A 22,625-nucleotide genomic window follows, 5' to 3' on the forward strand; every position below is an offset into this window, starting at 1 on the left:
ATTAGCATGTTTATTTCGGCTTTTTTCTTAAAGATGTGCTGTATGCCTCCAGGCTACCGCTGCATTCTCTGCGAATCGGTATCTGTCCATGGCCTGGGGGTTGGGGTGGTGGGACACTGGGGTGTCATCTCGTCATCGTCTGTTTCCATTAGGGCAGGCAGCTCACCTTCTATCTCTGCCCACCTCGATGTCGAAGGTCGAGGTTCGTCGTCTGCTATGGCTGATGTGGAAGGCTTGCTTGACTGCTGAGCCTCGCACATTTTTCTATCACACACTTCTTTTTAAGGACTCAAACCATCTTGCAAATATCCCCTAAACCTATGTACCCTTTCAAAATTAAAGTCGTACTTTATCATTACTCATTTGGTTTCCATTGTTATCCTTTCCTCTTCCAAATGCATCAGCTCTTCATCTATCAGATCATGGTCATGGGATGCCAAAACCTCTTCAACATCATGTTTGTCAGCTTCCACAAGCCAAACTCACTTTGTCTTTACTTCGTTCACCACGATCGAAATGTTTAATTATGTCTAGTTTTACGCTAAGTGTAACACCCTTACAATCTCTTTTAGGCTTTTCAGATATCATAGAACTCATCTTGCAAACAGCTGCTCACAGGCACACGCTTAAGCAATGCAGTTCTGAATCCGGGGAGAGCGGCTGCTTGGGGCGCGCGCTGATTTTTTATCGCGCGCTGCTTTTTTCTCGTAACAGTGAAAACACCTTCTGAAAGTGAAAACAGAGTACTAATGTAGGTCTTTCCTAACAGTGAGGTTTCGTAAAGCAAACATTCGAAAAGCGGGGTACACCTGTATAATGCTTGTCGCAGTTGGCACATGGAGTTTTGTATATGGTGTTCGTTCTGTCCGTCGTTGGTGGGGTTCTTTTATTCTTGATAGACATTGGTGTAGAGTGGCTGTAGGTTTGTGTTGTTACTGTGATGTTAAATGGTCGTAGAACTCTATTGGTCATTTCCAATACAGAATTCTATCAACAAGCACATTGAAATGAACCCAATTTACATCCCACTTCAGTGTCAAGTCGTCAGTCCAGAGCCAAGAGCCTGATTACACATGTCAATCAATGAGGATGTCATTAATTCTACATAACAGTCCACTAACACAACCCAGGCAATACTTACCACCTAATCAGATTTTAACAAACCAATTGCAGATTACATAATCAGTAACCAATAGAAATGGCACATATACCCACACACACACACACACACACACACAAACAGACTAATCAGAGGACACATAAAAGACGAACAATGTAGATCACCCACATTTCATTCAAAGTTGTAATGATGATGTTGCCGAGCTGGGTAACGAAATGTCTGCAAGCTAACAAGCAAGCTCGGCGAGCTACTCAACAGCAACATCATCCTCAACCCGAGTTACAAATCTTTTCCAACATTATTGGACTTAATTTGAAGAAAGATAAGAGGAGAGCTGAGGGGAAAATAATCGTGCATTCTGCGAGGATCTGGAACCAATGTTGTAAAGAATGGTGGAGAAAAAATCTTCATCACATTCAGAATGTACCTGGGTGAGCACATGAAAAATACGCAAGATGTAAGGGGAAATAACCCAAGTCTAAAATGACCACAATAAGCAGACTGGGCTCCTTCTATGCTATGCATACACTTCTATGATTCTAAGTTTACGGTACCAAGAAGGTCTTATTACAATTCCCAAGCCACCTATAATACTAGGAAACTTTCAATACTTCTGGGTGAAATATAAAGAATTTAAATAAAGAATTTACCATAATTGCTAAGTTGTTTATAGCGATTGTTAATATTACCATTTCATAACTGAAGAACTACCTTTGCTGAGGTAACAGAAATCATCTAATACCTTCAATGTATCAAGGCCTTTATATGCTACTCCATTGCTGTCATATAGCATGGAGCACTGGCTTGTCTTCTTCGCCCCAAAAACATTAGCAACATGTCAATAATCTATTCTTGGTTCTGGAATTTCAATATTAAAGTCTTTTGCATCCCTCTCCTACTTGAAAAAAATGTCCTGAGACAAAACATTTAAGATAATTTTTGACACTATTCCTTATATATCCTTCTGTCCACATTTGATTATCCTCACTTCCAAATGTTTTTAGTGTCCCTTGTCACAGACAATACGGCCTCAAAAAGCTGCAACCATGGTTACTTCATGGATAGTGAGCTGATCAGAATGAGATTGCCCTTGCAGTATACCGCATAAATTTAGAAGAGAACATTTACTGTTATTTCATTAATTAGTTTTATAAAAATCAGTAAATGGTCTTTTCTAAATTTCTATATTGTCTCAGAGCTGACATAATGTGTTTCACATGCAGCATTTTACTTTGAAATGCAGTGACCAATTTGCATTAAATTTAGTAATACAACTGTAACATGGATTTATAGCTTTGGAAGAGAGTAGATCATAGAATGAAAGCTCATGAGTATGATTCAAAGTGGCAGTTCCCTACATCCTCAACGAAATGTAATTAATTTACTTTATAATTTCCTAACTGCTGCATCACAATATAATGTTATTAGATTCAGAAACATTTACCGTAAGTTATATGTTCTGAGATTCCGCTGACGACGTTTAGTTGCTCGAAGTTTTACAAATGTTCTTCCCGTTCGATCAAAGACGCACATTACAGTTATGCAGACACTCAGAATGACAACCCAATTACAGGCTACAATTCCTAGAAGCAAAAGAAAGTCAGAACATTAATGTAAGTATATTAGTGAGCAGTCCTAGATCGTTGAAATCGAAAAATTATAATTTTGCTTCTATTCATTTGTATACATGAACTTAAGAGTTACCGGGTGGATATAACAAGTGCATTATACATCAAGCTTCTGCTGAGCATTTTCTCATTTTGCTTCCATTTACACTATTCAGCCCTACAGTTATGCTCCACTGCACCATGTAATTTACTCAGTCAGTTAACAATCAATAATATAGTGGAATAGAATAGTTTTACTGCCAAGATTAAAAAAAATTGTTTCCTCTGCAACCATGTGGGACTTTCTTAATCCATTTATGGTAAGCAGACAGCAATGCTACTTTCTTTTTAATTGTAAATATGGCAAGTGGTAAATTCTCATATGATAAACATTATTTACTGGCCAACATCTCATCAAGGAAAATCACTACTTTAATCTGAGATAGTATCAAAGTCAAATGAAGATAGAGTGAACCCTTTTGTTTATTAAGTAACCAGTATCAACTAAAAGCTAATTGTTTAGATTTCTAATTACATCATCGACATGCAGTTACATTTGAACAACTTGACAGTCCAGTCAATTTTACGGTTAATACATACGGAGTTACTTGTTAATTGTTGAAGTACACTCAGTGGCGAATTTTAGGTACAGTTGTATATCTGCTCATTAATACAAGTATCTAATCAGTCAATCATGTGGCAGCAACTCAATGCGTAAAATCATGCAGACATGGTCAAGAGGTTTAGTTGCTGTTCAGACCAAACACTTGAATGGGGAAGAAATGTAATCTAAGGGGCTTTAACCGTGGAATGACAGTTTGCACCAAATGGGTGCAGAAACTGCTTATCTCCTAGGATTTTCACACACAACAGTTCTTAGAGTTTTACAGAGAATGGTAAGAAAAACAAAACAAACATCCAGTGGCAGTAGCTCTGTGTGTGAAAACACCATGTTAATGGATCAGTGGAGATTGGCCACACTGGTTCAAGCTGACAAGATGGCAACAATTACCCAAACAACCACATGTTACCACAGCGGTGTACAGAAGAGCATCTATGAACATGCAACACATCACACCTTGAAGCTGATGAGTGACAGCAGCAAAAGGCCATTCTGGGTGCCACTCCCTTAGACACTTTATTAGGTACACTCCTGTAGCTAATAAAGTAGCCAATGAGTCCAAATGTCAATCACTTGCTATTAATGCTGATGCAGATACTCAAGCAGAACCTTGTTTTGCTTGCCCACAAGTATTTTGTCATATAATTCTTGTATTGTCTTGAGTTTTCTGCAACATTCCAACCAAGCAAATTTTGTTTCTCAATTGTCTTGGTCGTCCACAATCATATTACAGGCAGAATGTAAATGTGTACTGTCAGTGGACAGCACTGTGTACAGCTCACTTCTTATTCAGATCAAATACCACCTTCAGTATTGTAAGTATACTTATTGGTCTGAGGGGCATTTTTCACTGCTCGTTGAAATGATCTTTTAAGTGATATATGATCAGGTTCTGTATATGTCGAATTAAGACTTACTGCCTGTCTATTCCACTGCTTTGACCTGCTGATTTTGAACCCCTATCTCATATAAAGGTCCAAGGTCACTGTGTACGTGATGACTAACTCATCATTTTCTGCACACTCATTCTGCTCATTTCAGACAGCAGTTAAAAGTCTATCTACCACAATTCTGTGGATCTGGAGTCACATACAATCTAGACAAGTTAGGACACCTGATTGGTTACAATACTTCAGATAGGCCTTTATTAATATCATTCAAATGTTATGCTTAGCAAAACTGAATCTAGACTTTATTTACACAATTTATCTAATTATCCAATTTTAAATTCCCAATTACTGTAGTACAATTTGAACTCAAACCTCTTAATCTGAACTGTAAGCTCAATATTTTAACCACAATGCTGTTGCAGATGCAGAATTAATGAAAGTCACTACACAGTCTTTGTGCCTCCTCTTCAAATGAAGAACATCCTCAATCATGCCAGCTGATACTCCCAATTAGTTGAACACAATCTTAAAAAAAATCATTGCATGGCAGAATCATCACTTCACCATTACCTAGGTTTCTAATCTTGAATTAATGAAATGTGTCAATGAGGTGCTAATCATATGAAGATACAATAAAGGAGTACAAACAGATTTTATGAAAGAAGCTAACTAATTGTATAGTCAAAAGATCAGCTCAAAGCTCTGTCATCTCAATGTGAATGATAGTGGATAACAAAAGAGAAAGCATAAAACATAGAAACACAGAAAACCTACAGCACAAAATATAGGCCCTTCGGCCCACAATGATGTGCCAAACATGTACTTACTTTAGAAATTATCTAGGATTACCCATAGCCTCTATTTTTCTAAACGCCATGTACCTATCCAAAAGCCTCTTAAAAAGACCCTATTGTATCCCCCTACACCATCATCGCTAGCAGCCAATTCCATGCACTGACCACTCATGACATCTCCTCTGTACCTACTTCCAAGCACCTTAAAACTATGCCCTCTCATGTTAGCCATTTCTGCCCTGGGGAAAAACCTCCGACTATCCACATGATCAATGCCTCTCGTCATCTTATACACCTCTACCAGGTCACCTCTCATCATCCGGTTGCTCCAAGGAGAAATGGCCAAGTTCACTCAACCTACTCTCACAAGGCATGCTCCCTAATCCAAGCAACATCCTTGTAAATCTCTTCTGCAACCTTTTTCTAGTTTCCACATTCTTCCTGTAGTGAGGTGACCAGAACTGAGCACAGTACTCCATGTGGGGTCTGACCAAGGTCCTATATAGCCGTAACATTACCACTCGGCTCTTGAACTCAATCCCACGGTTGATGAAGGCCAATACACCACATGCCTTCTTAACCACACAGTCAACCTGTGCAGCAGCTTTGAGTATCTTATAGACTCAGACCCCAAGACCCCTCTGGTTCTCCACACTACCAAGAGTCTAACCATTAATACTATATTCTGCCATCATATTTGACCTACCAGAATGAACCACCACATACTTATCTGGGTTGAACACCATCTGCTACTTCTCAGCCCAATTTTGCATCCTATCAATGTCCCGCTGTAACCTCTGACAGTCCTCCACATGATCCACACCCCCAACCTTTGTGTCATCAGCATATTTACTAACCTATCCCTCCACTTCCTCATCCTGGTCATTTATAAAAATCATGGAAAGGGATCCCAGAACAGATCCCTGAGGCACACCACTGGTCATCGACCTCCATGCAGAATATGATCCATCTGCAACTATTCTTTGCCTTCTGTGGGCAAGCCAGTTATGGATCCACAAAGCAAGGTCCCCTTGGAACCCATGCCTCCTTACTTCCTCAATAAGACTTGCTGGGCTGAGATCCATATACACTACATCTACTGCTATACCTTCATCAACGTGTTTAGACTGTGACCGGAATACACATAGATTAAGATGTTAGCTGTCCTGTAGAATCAGCAGTTGGTCTGCCACTTGTCTTCAGGAGAGGGAGAGATAAGGAAAACAATGAAGCAGCATTTGGAGATGTGTAATGAAGGGACGGGAGAGAGTGCTGTCTAGAGCAGCTTCCCCTTTGAACCCTGAACTGTTTGAAGTGATGGACAGGCGATACCCCAGCAGGGGGATATAAAGGGACAGGTTCGCTAAGGCAGGACACACACGACACCCGAGGTAACGAGACCCTGGAAGCGGTGCACCTCTCACAAGTCGGTGGAAAGCTTTTGGACGGCTGATCGTGGGATCAAGCCTTAGACGCTCAGGGTGGAAAGGCACGATCGGCGGGAACCTGGTGTGTGTCCACCCTTGCCTGGGTGCCAGGTTCAGCGCAGGGAAACGATCGTATCTGGAAACGGAGGGGTTACGGTCGGTGACTTCAGATGACATCACAAAGGACTCGCCCGACAGCTGACTGCGAAGGTCTGTGTGGAAGCCGTTTGAATATTCATTCGTTTTGCTCTCTCCACTCCCCCCCCCACTGTCCATTGCTACGGCAACGATTACTACGAACTGAACTAAATTGAACTGAACTTTGTGTCACTTTGAAACTGGTCATTTACCCCTAGACAACGATAGAGCTTGATTGATCCTGTTATCTGAATTCTGTGTACATGTATGTTTATCATTGCTGAACTGTTGCATTCATTATCCTTTTGATTAGAGTACTGTGTTGCTTGTTTCTTTAATAAAACTTCCTTAGTTCTAGTAATCCAGACTCCAACTGAGTGATCCATTTCTGCTGGTTTGGCAACCCAGTTACAGGGTACGTAACAAGTCATATTCTCAAAAAATTCAATCAGGCTCAAAAAGCACAACCTGTCTTTGACAAAGCCATGCTGGCTATTCCTAATCATATTATGCCTCTCCAAATGTTCATAAATCCTGCCTCTCAGGATCTTCTCCATCAACTTACCAACCGCTGAAGTAAGATTCACTGGTCTATAATTTCCTCCCTTTCTTGAATAAGGGAACAACACCTGCAACCCTCCAATCCTCCGGAAACTTTCCCATCCCTTTGATGATGCAGATCATTGCTAGGGGCTCAGCAATCTCCTCCCTCACCTCCCACAGCAGCCTGGGGTATATCTTGTCCTGTCCTGGTGACTTATCCAATTTGATGCTTTCCAAAAGCTCCAGCACATCCTCTTTCTTAATGTCCATATGCTCAAGCTTTTCAATTTGCTGTAAGTCATCCCTACAATCGCCAAGGTCCTTTTCCATAGTGAATACTGAAGCAAAGTATTCATTAAGTATCTCTGCTAGCTCCTCTGGTTCCATATATACTTTTCCACTGTCACACTTGATTGATCCTATTCTCTCACATCTTATCCTCTTGCTCTTCACATATTTGTAGAATGCCTTAGGGTTTTCCTTAATCCTGCTCGCCAAGGCCTTCTCATGGCTCCTTCTGGCGCTCCTAATTTCACCCTTAAGTTCCCTGCTGCTAGCCTTATAATTTTTAGATCTCTATCATTACCTAGTTTTTTGAACCTTTCATAAGCTTTTTTCCTCTTCTTGACTAGATTTTCTACAGCCTTTGTACATCATGGTTCGTGTACTCTACCATCCTTTCCCTGTCTCATTTTAATGTACCTATGCAGAACGCCACGCAAATATCCCCTGAACATTTGCCACATTTCTGTCGTTCATTTCCCTGCGAACATCTACTCCCAATTTACGTTTCCAAGTTCCTGTCTGATAGCTTCATATTTCCCCTTACTCCAATTAGATGTTTTCCTGACATGTCTGCTCCTATCCCTCTCCAACACTACGGTAAAGGAGATAGAATTGTGATCACCATCTCCAAAATGCTCTCCCACTGAGAGACCTGACACCTGACCAGGCTCATTTCCCAATACCAGATCAAGTACAGCCTCTCCTTTTGTAGGCTTATCTATATATTGCATCAGAAAACCTTCCTGAACACACCTAATAAACTCCACCCCATTTAAACCCCTCGCTCTAGGGACATGCCAAACAATATCTGGGAAATTAAAATCTCCCACCACGACAACCCTGTTATTATTACACATTTCCAGAATCTGTCTCCCTATCTGCTCCTCGATGTTCCTGTTACTATTGGTTGGTCTATAAAAAGCACTCAGTACAGTTACTGACCCTTTCCTGTTTCTAACTTCCACCCACAGAGATTCAGTAGACAATCCCTCCATGACGTCCTCCTTTTCTGCAGCCATGACACTATCTCTGATCAGCAGTGCCATGCCCCACCTCTTTTGCCTCCCTCCCTGTCCTTTCTGAAACATCTAAAGCCTGGCACCCTAAGTAGCCATTCCTGCCACTGAGCCATCCAAACATGATTCTCAATTCTAACAAATAGCATTTTCAATCATGAATTCTAAGAACTAATTTGGCAGGGGGATGGGAACCGGAGAGATAGGGCAGAGGATGGAGCAAATGGTATACAAGTAAATGCAGTGTGTAGTGAAACAATGAGGAAGAGCAGGTAGATGATAGAGCAAAATTGCAGTCAGTGGGATGGGTTGAAGTGTGTCTCTAAACTAAATAGCAGGTTCAACAGCTCAACAGTTTGGAAAAGTGAGGAAAAAGTAAGAGGTAAGGAGAGTGTAGGAGAAGTTACTAAAGTTTCCAGAATAAATAGAAAGACAAAAACATTAGAAAGGGATAAGAATCTAACCTCCTGTAACATGGGGGCAACATAAATAACCCCACAGAGTATACGGAATAAGGTCTGAAATTAGAAAAGTTATCTATGAAGGAGGAGAGGTGACCTGATAGAGGTGTGTAAGATGATGAGAGGCATTGATCGTGTGGATAGTCAGAGGCTCTTGCCCAGAGTTGAAATGGCTAACATGAGAGGACAGTTTTAAGGTGCTTGGAAGTAGGTACAGAGGATATGTCAGGGGTAAGTTTTTTTTTTATGCAGAGAGTGGTGAGTGCATAGAATGGGCTGCCGGCAATGGTGGTGGGGGCGGATACGATAGGGTCTTTTAAGGGACTCCTGGATAGGTAGATGGAGCTTAGAAAAATAGAGGTCTATGGGTAACCCTAGATAATTTCAGAAGTAAGTACATGTTCGGCACAGCGTTGTGGGCTGAAAGGCTTGTATTATGCTGTAGGTTTTTCTATGCTTCTATCTGGACCAGATGAACAACACCCCAGAGTTCTGAAAGGTAGCAGAAGAGATTGTGGAAGCATTAGAAGTGATCTTTCAAGAATCACAGGAATCTGTAATGGTTCTGGAAGACTGGGAAATTGCAAATGTCACTCCACTCTTTAAAAAGGGAGAGAAAGGGAGACAGTAAATTATAGGCCAGTTGGCCTGACTTCAATGGTTGGTAGATATTAGAGTAAAATATTAAGGCGGCAAGGTTTCAGCATACTTGGAGGCACATGATGTAATAGGCCAAAGTCAACATGGCTTCCTTAAGGGGAAATCTGTTTTTTATATTTATTTTATTTATTGAAACACAGCATGGAATAGACCCTTCCAGCCCTTTGAGCCATGCTGCCCAGCAATCCCCAATTTAACCCTAATCTTATCACAGGACAATTTACAATGACCAATTAACCTACCAACCGGAATGTCTTTGAACTGGTGCTCCACAAGATTAAGTCCCCAGCCCCTCACTCCCTCTCTGTACATGCATGACTACGTTGCCAGATTCTGCTCTAACTCCATCTACAAATTTTCAGATGCTACCATCATATTGGGCTATCAGTGTATAAGAATGACATTAAGAGCTTAGCAACATGGTATCATGACAACAACCTTTCCCTCATTGTAACAAAACACAAGAGCTGGTCACTGACTTCATGAAGGAGGCAGTGTACATGCTCCTGTCTACATTAATGGTGTCAAGGTTTGAGAGTTTCATGTTTCTAGAAGTGAACATCACCAACAGGCTGTCCTGGAAATATGACTAAAAACATTATTAATAACACTTTTTCTGAGGTCAATTATGACAGACTATCACCACAAACAATGAAAAAGCAAGCAAAGATGAAGCAGACTCGAGGATTGAGCTTTATTGGTGTGATACAAAGTCAGAGTGCAACATGTTCGAGATGGGTCAGAGATGGAGTTCAAGTGAGTGATTTGGAGAGGAGTTGAGGTGTAGGAGTTTCGGTGCCAGTCCACCTAAACCGGGAACAAGGCTGGATCAATCTAAGTGCCAAGTTGATTAGGAGAGGTCGAGAATGGTTTCGGGCTGATTGGTTAAGGTCTAGGCCTAGAGTGCATTACTGTGGTGAGGCCCAGGTCCTAGTGCGCGGCACAATCCGGTGTTTGGACGATTTAAATGTCAGCCAAGACAGACTGGAAAGGCAAGGTGCCGGGACTGGAGGTGAGGGTTGGGCTGATCCTGCTTACTCTTCCATGATATTTACTCCTCTCTCTGCAGTGCTGAGGCTGTGAGACTGCTTTGTCTGCTAGGTGCTTTGTTTCTGCGAGCTTTGCAGCAATTTTCCCCACTATATGATGCACTCAGATTGAGGCTGCAGATTTATAATTTATACATACTTCAATGATAAATGTACTTTGAATCTTTGAACTTTGGTCCAACCACATCGATGCAATGGCTAAGGAAACTCACCAACATCTCTACTTCCTTAGGAGGTTGAAGAAATTTGGCAGGTCCCCATCGACACTTACCAATTTTTAATTGATGCACTGTTCCAAGCATCCTTGCTGTATGTATTATGGCTCAGCATGGAAACTGCTGTGTACGTGATAACCAGAAACTGCAGAGTAATGGACACCGAGCAGCACATTATGGAAACCAGCTTCCCCTCCATTGACTCTGTCTTTCTGCCCCAGTAAAGCAGCAAGTGTAATCAAACACCCCACTCGGTCTGTAATTAAACACCCCACTCAGTCTGTAATCAAACACACCACTCAGTCTGCACGTTCTCTCTTCTCCCCTCTCTCCTTTCGGGGGAAAGATACAAAAGCCCGAGAGCACACAGCAGCAGGCTCAAGGATTGCTTCAATTCCATTGATATAAAACTATTGAATGGTTCCTCTGTTTGATAAGATGCACTCTTGACCTCACAATCTACCTCATTTTGATCTTCCACTTTATTGTTTACCTACACTGTACTTTCTCTAGCAGATGTTACACTTTATTCTGAATTCTGTTATTGTCAGAATTAGAATCAGAATCAGGTTTAATATCACCAGCATATGTTCTACCTCAGTGCACTGTGCAATGATCTGATCTGTATGAACAGCATGAAAGACGGTTTTTCCACTGTAGCTCGGTACATGTGTCAATAATAAACCAATTTCAATTCATTTTTCAAATATCAATACATTGGCACCTACCCAAGATTTAGGAAAATTACTGATGTATGTCTTGACCATAAAATATGTAACGTTCAATTTGCTAAGTACCACCATATAAACTTATTCATAATTATGAGCAAAGTCGAGTAATGAAAAGAATCACAAACCATGTGATCAAGTCATGCCTACGAGGTTTGTTAGGCATGATTTTCACCAGGGCCATACAGTTCCAGATGGCATTATAGCTATGCTACCACCTGGTCTCTCGTGCATTTACAGCAATTTTGTGCTACAGAGTGAAAGCTTTACTGGACTCCAAAGGACTTCACTACGCTGGCATTTAGTATCTGGTCTGACTGTCTTATGATCAATCATCTGTACAAGCTGCAACACAATTTACTGGATGCCATTTCCTCCTGTCCTAAGTAACAAACAATATTGCTATTAAGTTTCTTGGAATTCAGCAATTTAAGCAAATGAAACAAAATGTACTATTTGCTGAAGCAATATAAGCCAGCAAAGTGTGAGGCTAATAATTTAGAAACATACCAATACTAAATATCATTTGAAACACCTTAGCCAATCCAACCCGCACTGGAACGAGGGATGAGGTCACATTTGCTGGATATCCATCTGTAACATGCACTATATTTCCTGGGAAAGAACAAGCAGATCATGCCAAAATAATTGCCAGCCTCCTTTCACACAACATTTATCTTATTTCATATCAGACATAGAATATGCTTTTTTGTGCCAAAATAAAGCCAATGGTAATGGCTGTTTCTTTATTTCCATGAGCAGTAAATATTTAAGCATGTACTTAATTTATTTATTTTAGTCTGCATTGTGTCAGGAACGGATTGCATCACGTATTGTAATTTGACCTCCAGATAAATTTCATACCAGGCAAGAATGTCATTGGTAATGACAATTGCAAGGGTCAACTTTTATATCGTTCCATGTTATCAATTACCTGCTAGTCAGCCAGTTCATCCTCCCATCAATCTACTCCCACTGCACAGCACCAATCCTCAATAATAAAGATCCACAAGGAGAAGAGGAAAACATGATCACTGGTAACAACCTCCCATTGAGGGCAGACATCAATGGCAAAATTGACCAGCAGGCCCACTAATTGATTAAAGAAAAGTGTAAAGTGTATTCAAAGAGCAGGACCTTAAAGCCAGTTGAAAGCTCATGGATGATTGGATAGCTATAATCACTGCCTTCCTCTATACTTCAAGGCATGCTTATAACTGGCATTTCAGTGTACTGCCTCAGCAAAACCCTCTAAATCAACTAGCAAGATAATTCCAGTGCAGGAGCCTGAAAACATTACCAAAAGCAATATCCAATAAGGATGATTACAGTACACAATCCAGGACATTCTGAACCAGTGTTTCAGATGCCTTCAGAGGATGAAGGCATTGTTTTAGTGCTTTTCTTGTGATCACAAGAGCCTGTTGGACATTGTTAACGTGGACATTGTTAAAGTCCAATTTACTGATTTATTGGCGGACAGCAGGGGAGCTACATGGCAAGAACTAGGCCTCAAGCTGTGATATTACCTGTTTACAGGCAACCAGGAGAGAGGCATTGGAGCTGGCGTGCTCCACTGGAGTGCGGGAGCACTGTGACACGGCATTCAAGCTGGAGTCAATGCTGCCCCCAGTGTTCACTTGGCAGAAGACAAGCCATACTGTACTTGACTGCAGGATGGTGCAACATTCATGGACTCAGTCTTATATGTGCTTCCTATCTTATATGACCTCTATGTGACCTGTGCTGTGTATGACTTATGGTACTGAGTTTCACACGTTGGCCTCAGAGTTCATGGGTATTCATGTATGGTTGAATACAATTAAACTTTAACTTAAATTTGCCTCTAAGTAGCCTACTATGTCCCATAATTTGTCTCTTGCAACATACTGCTCAAATTTGCCACCTAACAATAAAGGAGCAGTTGAACAAAATATCCAATCAGTTTTTCCCATTAATATACAAAAACATTACAAGCCATCTCCAATGTGGCATATTTAACCAAACTTTTCCCTTTTTCTCAGAGTCACTGCATCTAAGCTATTTTTAGGTGTTAATAGCAATATTCTGCAGTGTCCAACAGAGAAAAAAACTAATTTCTTTTTGCAACACAACCAGCTCAATTTTCTTGTTTCTAAAACATAATCTAAAATGTAATTCTGGATGTATGTTGATCTTTTTATTTGTAGTTGGATCTTGAATGGACTGTGACCATCATTCAAGGTGTTCGCCTACATGTAGCTCACCTATCTCATTCATTTCATAACCCATAACCAACTACTGCATCATAGTTTTTTTAAAAACACAGAGAATGCACTGATGCTGGAGATCCAGATTAACACACACAAAATGCTGGAGGAACTCAGCAGGTTAGGCAGCATCTGTGGAAAGGAATAGTTTTGGGGCAAGACATTTCATCAGCCCTGGCCTGAAACATCAATTTTCTATTCTTTTCCATAGATGTTGTCTGACTTACCAAGTTCCTTCAGCATTTTATGAGTAATAATAATCTTTTGTTATTCCTCCTGTTCATTCTCATCAACTACAGCTTCTTTTCCAAATTATGAATAGCCATTGGCACATGCTATTTTGCCCTAAAGTCTTTTAAGTCCAACTATACTGGTCCTGTGAATATCTTATCCCTGCCTACCCTTGGCATTCACAGAATCATAAAATTGTTACAGCAGAAGGCAATCATTAGACCCATTCAACCTACCCCAGTTCCTTGTACTGCAATCCTCTCAGCCTTATTCCTCCACTCGTTCCCTACAGAACTATAAATTATTCTATTTTAAATCCTCATTCAATTCTCCATTGAAGGCATTGATCAATTTGATTTCTTTCTTTTCAAATCTTTTTATTATTATTATTATCCAAAATTAACAAGAGTACATCGAAGTAAGCAACACTTACAATGTCTCAAGAAAAAAAAAACATTATTTTAAAGATTAAAAAAAATTTGGTGACAAAAAAATAAGGAAAAAACCCTACTAAGCAAGAAAAAGTGAGGGAAAAAAAAACCATTAGGTGTTCAACCCCAGAGCCATGCCTCATACAAAAAGCTTCTAAAGATAAACATCAAACCACCAGCAAGAAAAAAAGTACCAAAAATTTACAATTAGATCGTGGAGGAAATCAATTAACTCAGATGATAGTAATGAGCAAATGAACCCCATCTTTTCTCAAAATCAAACATAGGTTCAAAGGTTCAACTTCTAATTTTCTCCACACTAAGACATAGCCTTACTTGAGCAAACCATTATGACAAAGTGGGAGCCAATGTATCCATCCAGTTCAACAAAATGGCCCTCCTAGCTATCAATGTAACAAATGCAATAACATGTTGGTCAAACAGACAGATACCGCAGATATTTTGACGAATTATTCCAAAAAGCACAGTTAATTTGTTAGGTTGTAAATTAATTTTAAGTGCTTTAGAAATTGTCGAAAAAACTGACTTCCAGAACTGTTCCAGTATAGAACAGGACCAAAACATGTGTGTCAGTGTAGCTGTCTCAGTTTTACATCTATCGCAATAACTATCAACATTAGGGAATATTTTAGACAATCTCTCTTTCGCCAAATAGTAACAATGTACAATTTTAAATTGAATCAGTGAATGACTAGCACAGATCGAAGAAGAGTTAACCAGCTTCAGAATCCGCGTCCAATCCTCCGTCATAAAAGTCAAATTAAGTTCCTTTTCCCAATCTTGTTTAATCTTAAATAAAGGACGCTTATCCCATTGTAATAGTAAATTATAAATTCTTCCAATGGAACCCTTCATCAAGGGGTTCATACTCATAATAGTACCTAACAGGTCAGCATCCAATATGTAAGGAAAATTATTTAAATATTTTTGTAAGAAATGTCTAACTTGAAGGTATTGTAAAAAGTGTGAGAATGGAAGAGAATATTTATCAACTAATTGTTCAAAAGACATCAGTCTATCTTCCTTAAATAAATCCAAAAAAGAATTAAAACCTTTATTTTTCCAAAGTAAAAAGATCAATTTGATTTCTAAGGTAGCAAATTCTAGACTATGGTTACCGAGAAAAAACAGCTTTCCTCTCATCCTCCTTGCAAATTTTCACCCAAAAACCATTACATCTCCTAGCTTGTGTACCATCTAGTAACAGGAACAGTTTCCTTCAACTTACCAGCAGACTTGATTTTTTTTTAAAAACTATAAAGGTTTTCTTACATCACATGTACACAAGGTACACATATTCAATATAGTACAATACAGTAAGTATACTTAAATTATGGTTACTACCGTCTATAAAACGGTCAATACCCGGGGGCCCACTGCTCACAAAAGTCCCCCAATGTGCCCTTTGCAACTGTGTGCTCCCTCTCCAAGGACAACCAGGCATGAATGTATCCTCAGTAAAGGGGCAGGCAGTCGATCTGGACAGCATCTTCCATTTTCAGCCGCCTAGACCAACGAATGGCCATCTTGGCCAGGCCCAGGACCAAGCCCACCAGGAGATCCTCCTCAAACTCCACCCCCTTCCGAACTGATTCTGCACCACTTTCAAACATTTTTTCACTCCAATGAGAACAATCCCAACTTCCCCAGTGTAATTTTAAAGCTAAAATCACTGATTCACTGAATTATTCCAGCAAATCTTTTCTACGTTCTTTCTAGGATACGTTTTTTTTTTACTAACTACCCCTTCAACATGTTCTACTACTTTCAAAGATTATTGAAAGTATGCCCATGGACACCCAGATATATTCATACCCATGTATCACTTGTGACTCTTATCAGTGTTTATCTATATTAAGTTTCATTTCGCAATTGTTTGCCATTTAGACAGCCTATCTATGTTTTCTTCCAGACTATCAATATCCCCCTCATAACCTGCCACTCTTGGAAGCATTTTGTATTTTTGAACTAAAATTCAAAACTTTATACTGTACAACTTTTCTAAGTCACTAATATTAAAAAAAACCAACTGTCCTTGCATTGACACTTGGGAGCCCTGGAGTTTACCATTCTCCAGTTTGAAAGAACATTTATTACAAAGCTCTGTTTGCATGAAGCAAACTTCCTGTCCATAATCATAGTGTTCCTTTAATATATCCTGTAAGACCCCTCTTAGTGGAGGCAGACTTTGGTTATGAAGTGCATCACTGCCTTCAATATGACAGCACTGTTTTCAATCGATTGTGAAAAAAGGTATTTCGAGATCTAGACCAGTGAAAAACTCATGGTCTACAGAACAGCATTGATCCTTGCCCTCTAATATACTTCTGAGATTTGAACTACCTGCAGCAGGCATTCCTAAGCATGGTAAAAATCCACCAATGTTCTCTCTGGAAATTCCTCCAAATTCATTGGAAGATTTGAATCAAAATCAGTTCCTTCTCCCTGGCATCAAGGCCCAAATTATTCTCAGTCTACTATGTTTGGCAGGTTATATCAATCATATACCCAAAACAAGCTCTAAATTCCAAACCCAATTGGGCGAAGATTAATATATGCTCAAAGCTTTCTTGAGAACACTCCTGGCAACTTCTGGTCTACTGTTCAAAGTATAGGAGGACATTTTGGGATAGATTTTAGAACTACTTTGATTCTGAGGGACTACCTAAGTAAAGTTCTGTGTCATTTCTATTCTTCCTAAATATATCATATCTTAATATTCTGCATTATAATTCATATTGCTTCCTGGATTTAAGTAATGCCATTGGACTCAACATTGGCTGAACTTGGCCTATTCAAAGGACTCACTTCCCATAGTTCTTGATACTTGTGCCAAGTGAGCTGAACTTCAGTTCTTTATGTCTCCTTCCCTATTATTTTTTTTGCCAGCTTACCATTCTCCTCAAATGGTGTTCCTTTGGCAAGTGATAGTAGCTACTTTCTGTGCAACAAAATCCTCCAAAAAGCAAGGAGGTGAAATGACCAAATGAGACTTTGTTAAATGTTGGCTATCACACTAGAACAACAGACAGAGGGAGCTCCAGTTTATAAAGTAAAAGCTGACTCTTATACACGTGCCTTATACTCTCAATATCATACTGAAGAATCAATTTAGATTTCAAGCCCTCCAGCGTCTATAGTCCTTGAATGTTCTAAGGAGCATAGTTCTAATAATTTTAAGCAATATTGCTATGAGCTTTTTATTCAAAGGCTTCTATAAATAAAGAAAGCCAATGTATCTGTAAAGACTCACTGAAACAAAGATCAGGCTCCTCAGTTCTGTGGCTAATATGACAACAGCATCATGCCATTTAAAGTCTATACCCATGTATAATGAATATCTATTAATGAATTACGAAGAGAATTGCTGGTTCCCAAGATAAAGAAGAAATGAACATTAAATGCTAATTAAATAAGCCAAACATTTTGCAAGTCTCTTTTACTTTTCTCATTATAAATAACAGGATGAAAAATACTTATCAGTCGAAAAATCCTAAATTGAATAATTTTCCTTCATTGAAATACTCTGAATATAGAATCCTTTACAGTAGTATACATAACTGGCAAATATATGCTTACTATGATTTGGAAAGTTAACGGATCAAGGTGTCCATGTTCACAAGTTGTTGAAGGTAGCAGGGCAAGTTGATTGATACCCAATGTTTATAAAATAAATGAATCAGAATCAGGTTTAATATCACCGGCATATCGTGTGAAATTAGTTTTACAGCAGCAGTACCATTGTACAACATAATAAAAATATAAATCACAACAAGAAATAATTATTAAAAAATGAAATAGGTAGTGCAAAAAGAGAGCAAAAAAAGGAAAAAAAAATACATGGGTTCATTGTCTGTTCAGAAATCTGATGGCAGAGGGAAAGAAGCTGTTTCTAAAATGTTGAGTGTGTGCCATCAGGTTCCTGTACCTCCATCTTGATGGTAGTAATGAGATAAGGGAATGTCCTGGGGGGTGGGGATCGTTAATGATGGACATGCCCTTTTGAGGCATCGCCTTTTGAAAATGTCCTCAATGCTAGGGAGTCACAGAACACTACAACACAGAAACAGACCCTTCAGCCCAACCAATCCATGCCAGACTATTAACCTGTTCAGTCCCATCGACCTGCACCCCGGACTATAGAGCTCCATACCCTTCACATCCATGTTCCTATCCAAATTTCTCTTAAATGTTGAAATCAAACCCGCATCTACCATTTCTGTTGACAGCTCATTGCACACTCTCACCACCCTGAGTGAAGGTTCCCCCCATGTGTCCCTTTCACCCAAACTCAGTGGAATAAGTCAGCTTGTATTAACCATATCTATACCCCTCATAAGCTTGTATACAGTCAGTATACAAACTGACTGTATCCGCGGGGGATTGGTTCCGGGACCCCTGCGGATACCAAAAAACGCGGATGCTCAAGTCCCTTATTTAACCTGTCTCAGTGCGGTGGACTTTAGGACCTGGGGGAGCTGCTGCTGAATCCATAATGTTTCAGTTCCATTGACGGAAAACGATCACGATTGAAAATAAAGTGGAAATAATAAAGCGATCGGAAAGAGGTGAAATGTCATCGGTCATTGGAAAAGTGTTACGCTATAGTCGGTCAATGATCGGAACAATTTTAAAGGATAAAGTGAGAATAATGGTGCATGTGAAAGGCCCTGCCCCGATGAAAGCTGCAATTATTAATAAGCAACACAGTGGTTTAATTATTGTAATACATATGTTTCTTAACTGTTTTATATGCATAGGAAGGTAAAATATATACTATATACCTAGACAAACGTTTGACTAACTGACACTAAATAATACTGGATGTACCTGTTCCGATTTACATACAAATCCGACTTAAAGACTGCCCGTACTTTAATCATCTCTAGATTACTTACAGTACCTAATACAATGTAAATGCTATGTAAATAGTTGTTATACAGTATTGTTTAGGGAATAATGACAAGAAAAAAAAGTCTGTACATGCTCAAACAACAGGTGCTGGAGAGAACTTCTGTGTTTTCCCGATCCGCGGTTGGTTGAATCCGCACATGCGGAACCCGCGGATAAGGAGGGCCGACTGTATCTCTACCAAGTCTGCCCTCACACTCCTATACTCTAGGAAATGAAGTCCTAACCTATTCACCCTTTCCAAATAACTCAGGTCCTCAGGTCCTGGCAACATTTTCCCCTCTGCCATCCAATCCCTAAATGGGTATTGAACCCATGAACACTACTTCAATTTTTAAATATATATTATTTGTTTTTGCAAGATTTTTAATTTATTCAATATACATATACTAATTGATTGATTTTTTTCTTCTAGATTATGTATTGCATTGAACTGCTGCTGCTAAGTTAACAAATTTCATGACACATGCCAGTGATAATAAACCTGATTCTGATTCTGACATCCTTCTATATTTTCTCAATTCTCTTTCAATCTTATTGATATCTTTCCTGTAGGTAGGTGATTAGAACTGCCCACAATACTCCAAATTAGGCCTCACCAACGTAACATCCCAACTCCAGTACTCAATACTTTGATTTCTGAAGGCAAATGCGCCAAAAGCTCTCGTTACCCTCAGTACTAATAAACAAGCTCCAAATCATGGGCCTCTGTACCTCCCACTGCAACTGGATCCTTGATTTCCTCAACGGGAGACCACAGTCAGTGCAGATTGGAAATAATATCTCCTCCTCACTAACAATCAACACTGGAGCACCTCAAGGATGCTCACTGCTCTGCTCTCTATCCATGCTGACCAAGATGCCTTCCTTTACTAATCTTATTTCAAAGTTCAAAGTCAAATAATTATCAAAGTATGTCACATGTACTACCCTGAGGACACGGCACATAATGAATGAATGACAACCTGAAGATTTATTTTCTTGTAGACATTCACCATAGAACAAAGAAATGCAATAGGATCAATGAAAAACTACACACAAACACTGACAAGCGACCAATGTGCAAAAGACAGACTGTGCAAATACAAGAAAAGCAAATAATAATAGACAAGTAAATAAATAAAACTGAGAACATAAGTTGTGGAGTCCTTGAAAGTGAGTCCATAGGTTGGTTTTAGAGATCATTTCAGTGCTGTGGTTACTGGAGTTATCCCCTCTGGTTCAAAAGCCTGATGGCTGAGGGGTAATAATTGTTCCTGAACCTATAGTGTGGGTCCTGAGGCTCATGTACCACATTCCCAACGGCAGTAGCAAGGAGAAAGCATGGCCTGGATGGTAGATGATGGTTACTGCTTTCTTCTGACAGCACACTTTGTAGATGTGCTCAATGCTGGGGAGGGCTTTTGAGGGCTATATCCACCATTTTTTGAACTCTTTTCCATTCTTGGGCATTGGTGCTTCCATACCAGGAGTGATGTGATCAGTCAAGATACTCCCATTGTGCATCTATAGAAGTTTGCCAGTGTTTTAGATGACAAGTTGAATCTGCATAAACTTCTAAAAAAAAAGTAGAGGGTCTGCCATGCCTTCTTTGAAATGGCACTTATATGCTGGACCCAGTACATAACCTTTGATATCATAATGCAAAGGAATTTAAAGTTACTGACCCTTTCAACCTCCAACCCCCTAATGAGGACTGGCTCATAGACCCTGATTTCTTCTTCCTGTAGTCTATATTCTGCTCTTTGGTTTTGTTGACGTTGCAAGAGAGATCATTGCTGTGGCACTGTTGAAACAGATTTTCATTCTCTCTTATGTTTGTCAATTCAACACCATCTTTGATTCGCCCAATAACAGTGGTGCCGTCAGCAACCTTAAATATGGCACTGGAGCTGTACTTAACCTCACAGTCGTAAGTACAAAGTGAGTAGAGCAAAAGGTGAAGCACACAGCCTTGTGGTGTACTCATGCTAATGATGATTGTGGAGATGCTGTTGCCAATCCATACTGACTATGGTCTGCAAGTGAGTAAATCCAGGATGCAATTGCACAAGGAGCCCTTCATTTGCCTGCATTAGGACCATAATCCTTTCCAATTTAAGTACCTACCCAAATGCCTTTTAAATGTTGCAACCATATCTCTTTTTTTTCCTCGTTCCACATAACTACCATCCTCTGTGTGAAAAACCTAAGTTTCGCATCTCCCACCTTAAATGCATGATGCTACAGCCTTGAAAAAAAGACCGTATACCATATCTATGCCTTTCATTATTTCACAAAGCTCAGTAAAGTCACTCCTCTGCCTCTTGCATTCCAGTAAGAATTAACCCAGCCTCTTCAATTTTTTCTTTATATGCAAAGCTCTTCCTGGTGAATCTATTCTGTACTCTCAAACGCTACCTCAGCCTTCCTGCATTGGGAATTCTGGAACTGTACAAACTACTCTAACAGGAATCTAACCAATGTTTTGTGCATTTGTAACATAAAATCCCAACTTTTACTTTCAACACCCTAACTTATAAAGGTAAATGCAAACACGACGAAATCTGCAGATGCTGGAAATTCAAGCAACACACATAAAAAATGCTGCAGGCCAGACAGCATCTATAGGAAGAAGCACAGTTGACATTTCAGGCCGCGACCCTTTGTCAGGACTAACTGAAAGAAGAGATAATAAGAGATTTGAAAGTGGGAGGGGAAGAGCGAGATCCGAAATGATAGGAGAAGACAGGAGGGGGAGGGATGGAGCTAAGAGCTGGAAAGTTGATTGGCAAAAGGGATAGGAGGCTGGAGAAGGGAGAGGATCACGGGATGAGAGGCCTAGGAAGAAAGAAAGGGGGAGGGGGGAAGCTCAGAGGATGGGCAAGGAGTTACAGTGAGAGGGACAGAGGAAGGAAAAAAAGAGGAAAAAAAGGGAAATATTCTAAAATATTAGCAACTAAGTTAGAGAAGGTATTACCTCAAATTATCTCTGTGGACCAGATTGGATTTATTAAAAGCCGTTATTCATCTTTTAATATTAGGAGATTAACGAATATTATTTATACTCCACCACTTACTACTTCAGATTGTGTTATTTCACTAGATGCTGAGAAAGCTTTTGACAAGAGTTGAATGGCCATATTTATTTACTGTGCTTGAGAAATTTAATTTTAGCCCAATATTTATATCTTGGATTAAATTGATATATTATATCCCCATAGCTTCGGTTTTTACCAATAATCAAA

At 39.7% G+C, this 22,625-nt stretch overlaps 1 protein-coding gene across 7 annotated transcripts in view; it reads right to left on the reverse strand.

Moving 5' to 3' along the window:
* dagla (diacylglycerol lipase, alpha) overlaps nt 1-22,625 on the reverse strand; it is a 385,385-nt gene that overhangs the window by 133,637 nt on the left and 229,123 nt on the right. For all 7 annotated transcript variants that reach the window (XM_063063205.1, XM_063063204.1, XM_063063202.1 and 4 more), the window contains one exon: nt 2,565-2,703. In XM_063063205.1, coding sequence (XP_062919275.1) covers nt 2,565-2,703 — 139 coding nt within the window. The remainder of the gene's footprint in view (nt 1-2,564; nt 2,704-22,625) is intronic.

Source organism: Mobula hypostoma, chromosome 11 (genome assembly GCF_963921235.1).
Source record: "Mobula hypostoma chromosome 11, sMobHyp1.1, whole genome shotgun sequence".
Lineage (NCBI taxonomy): Eukaryota > Metazoa > Chordata > Chondrichthyes > Myliobatiformes > Myliobatidae > Mobula > Mobula hypostoma.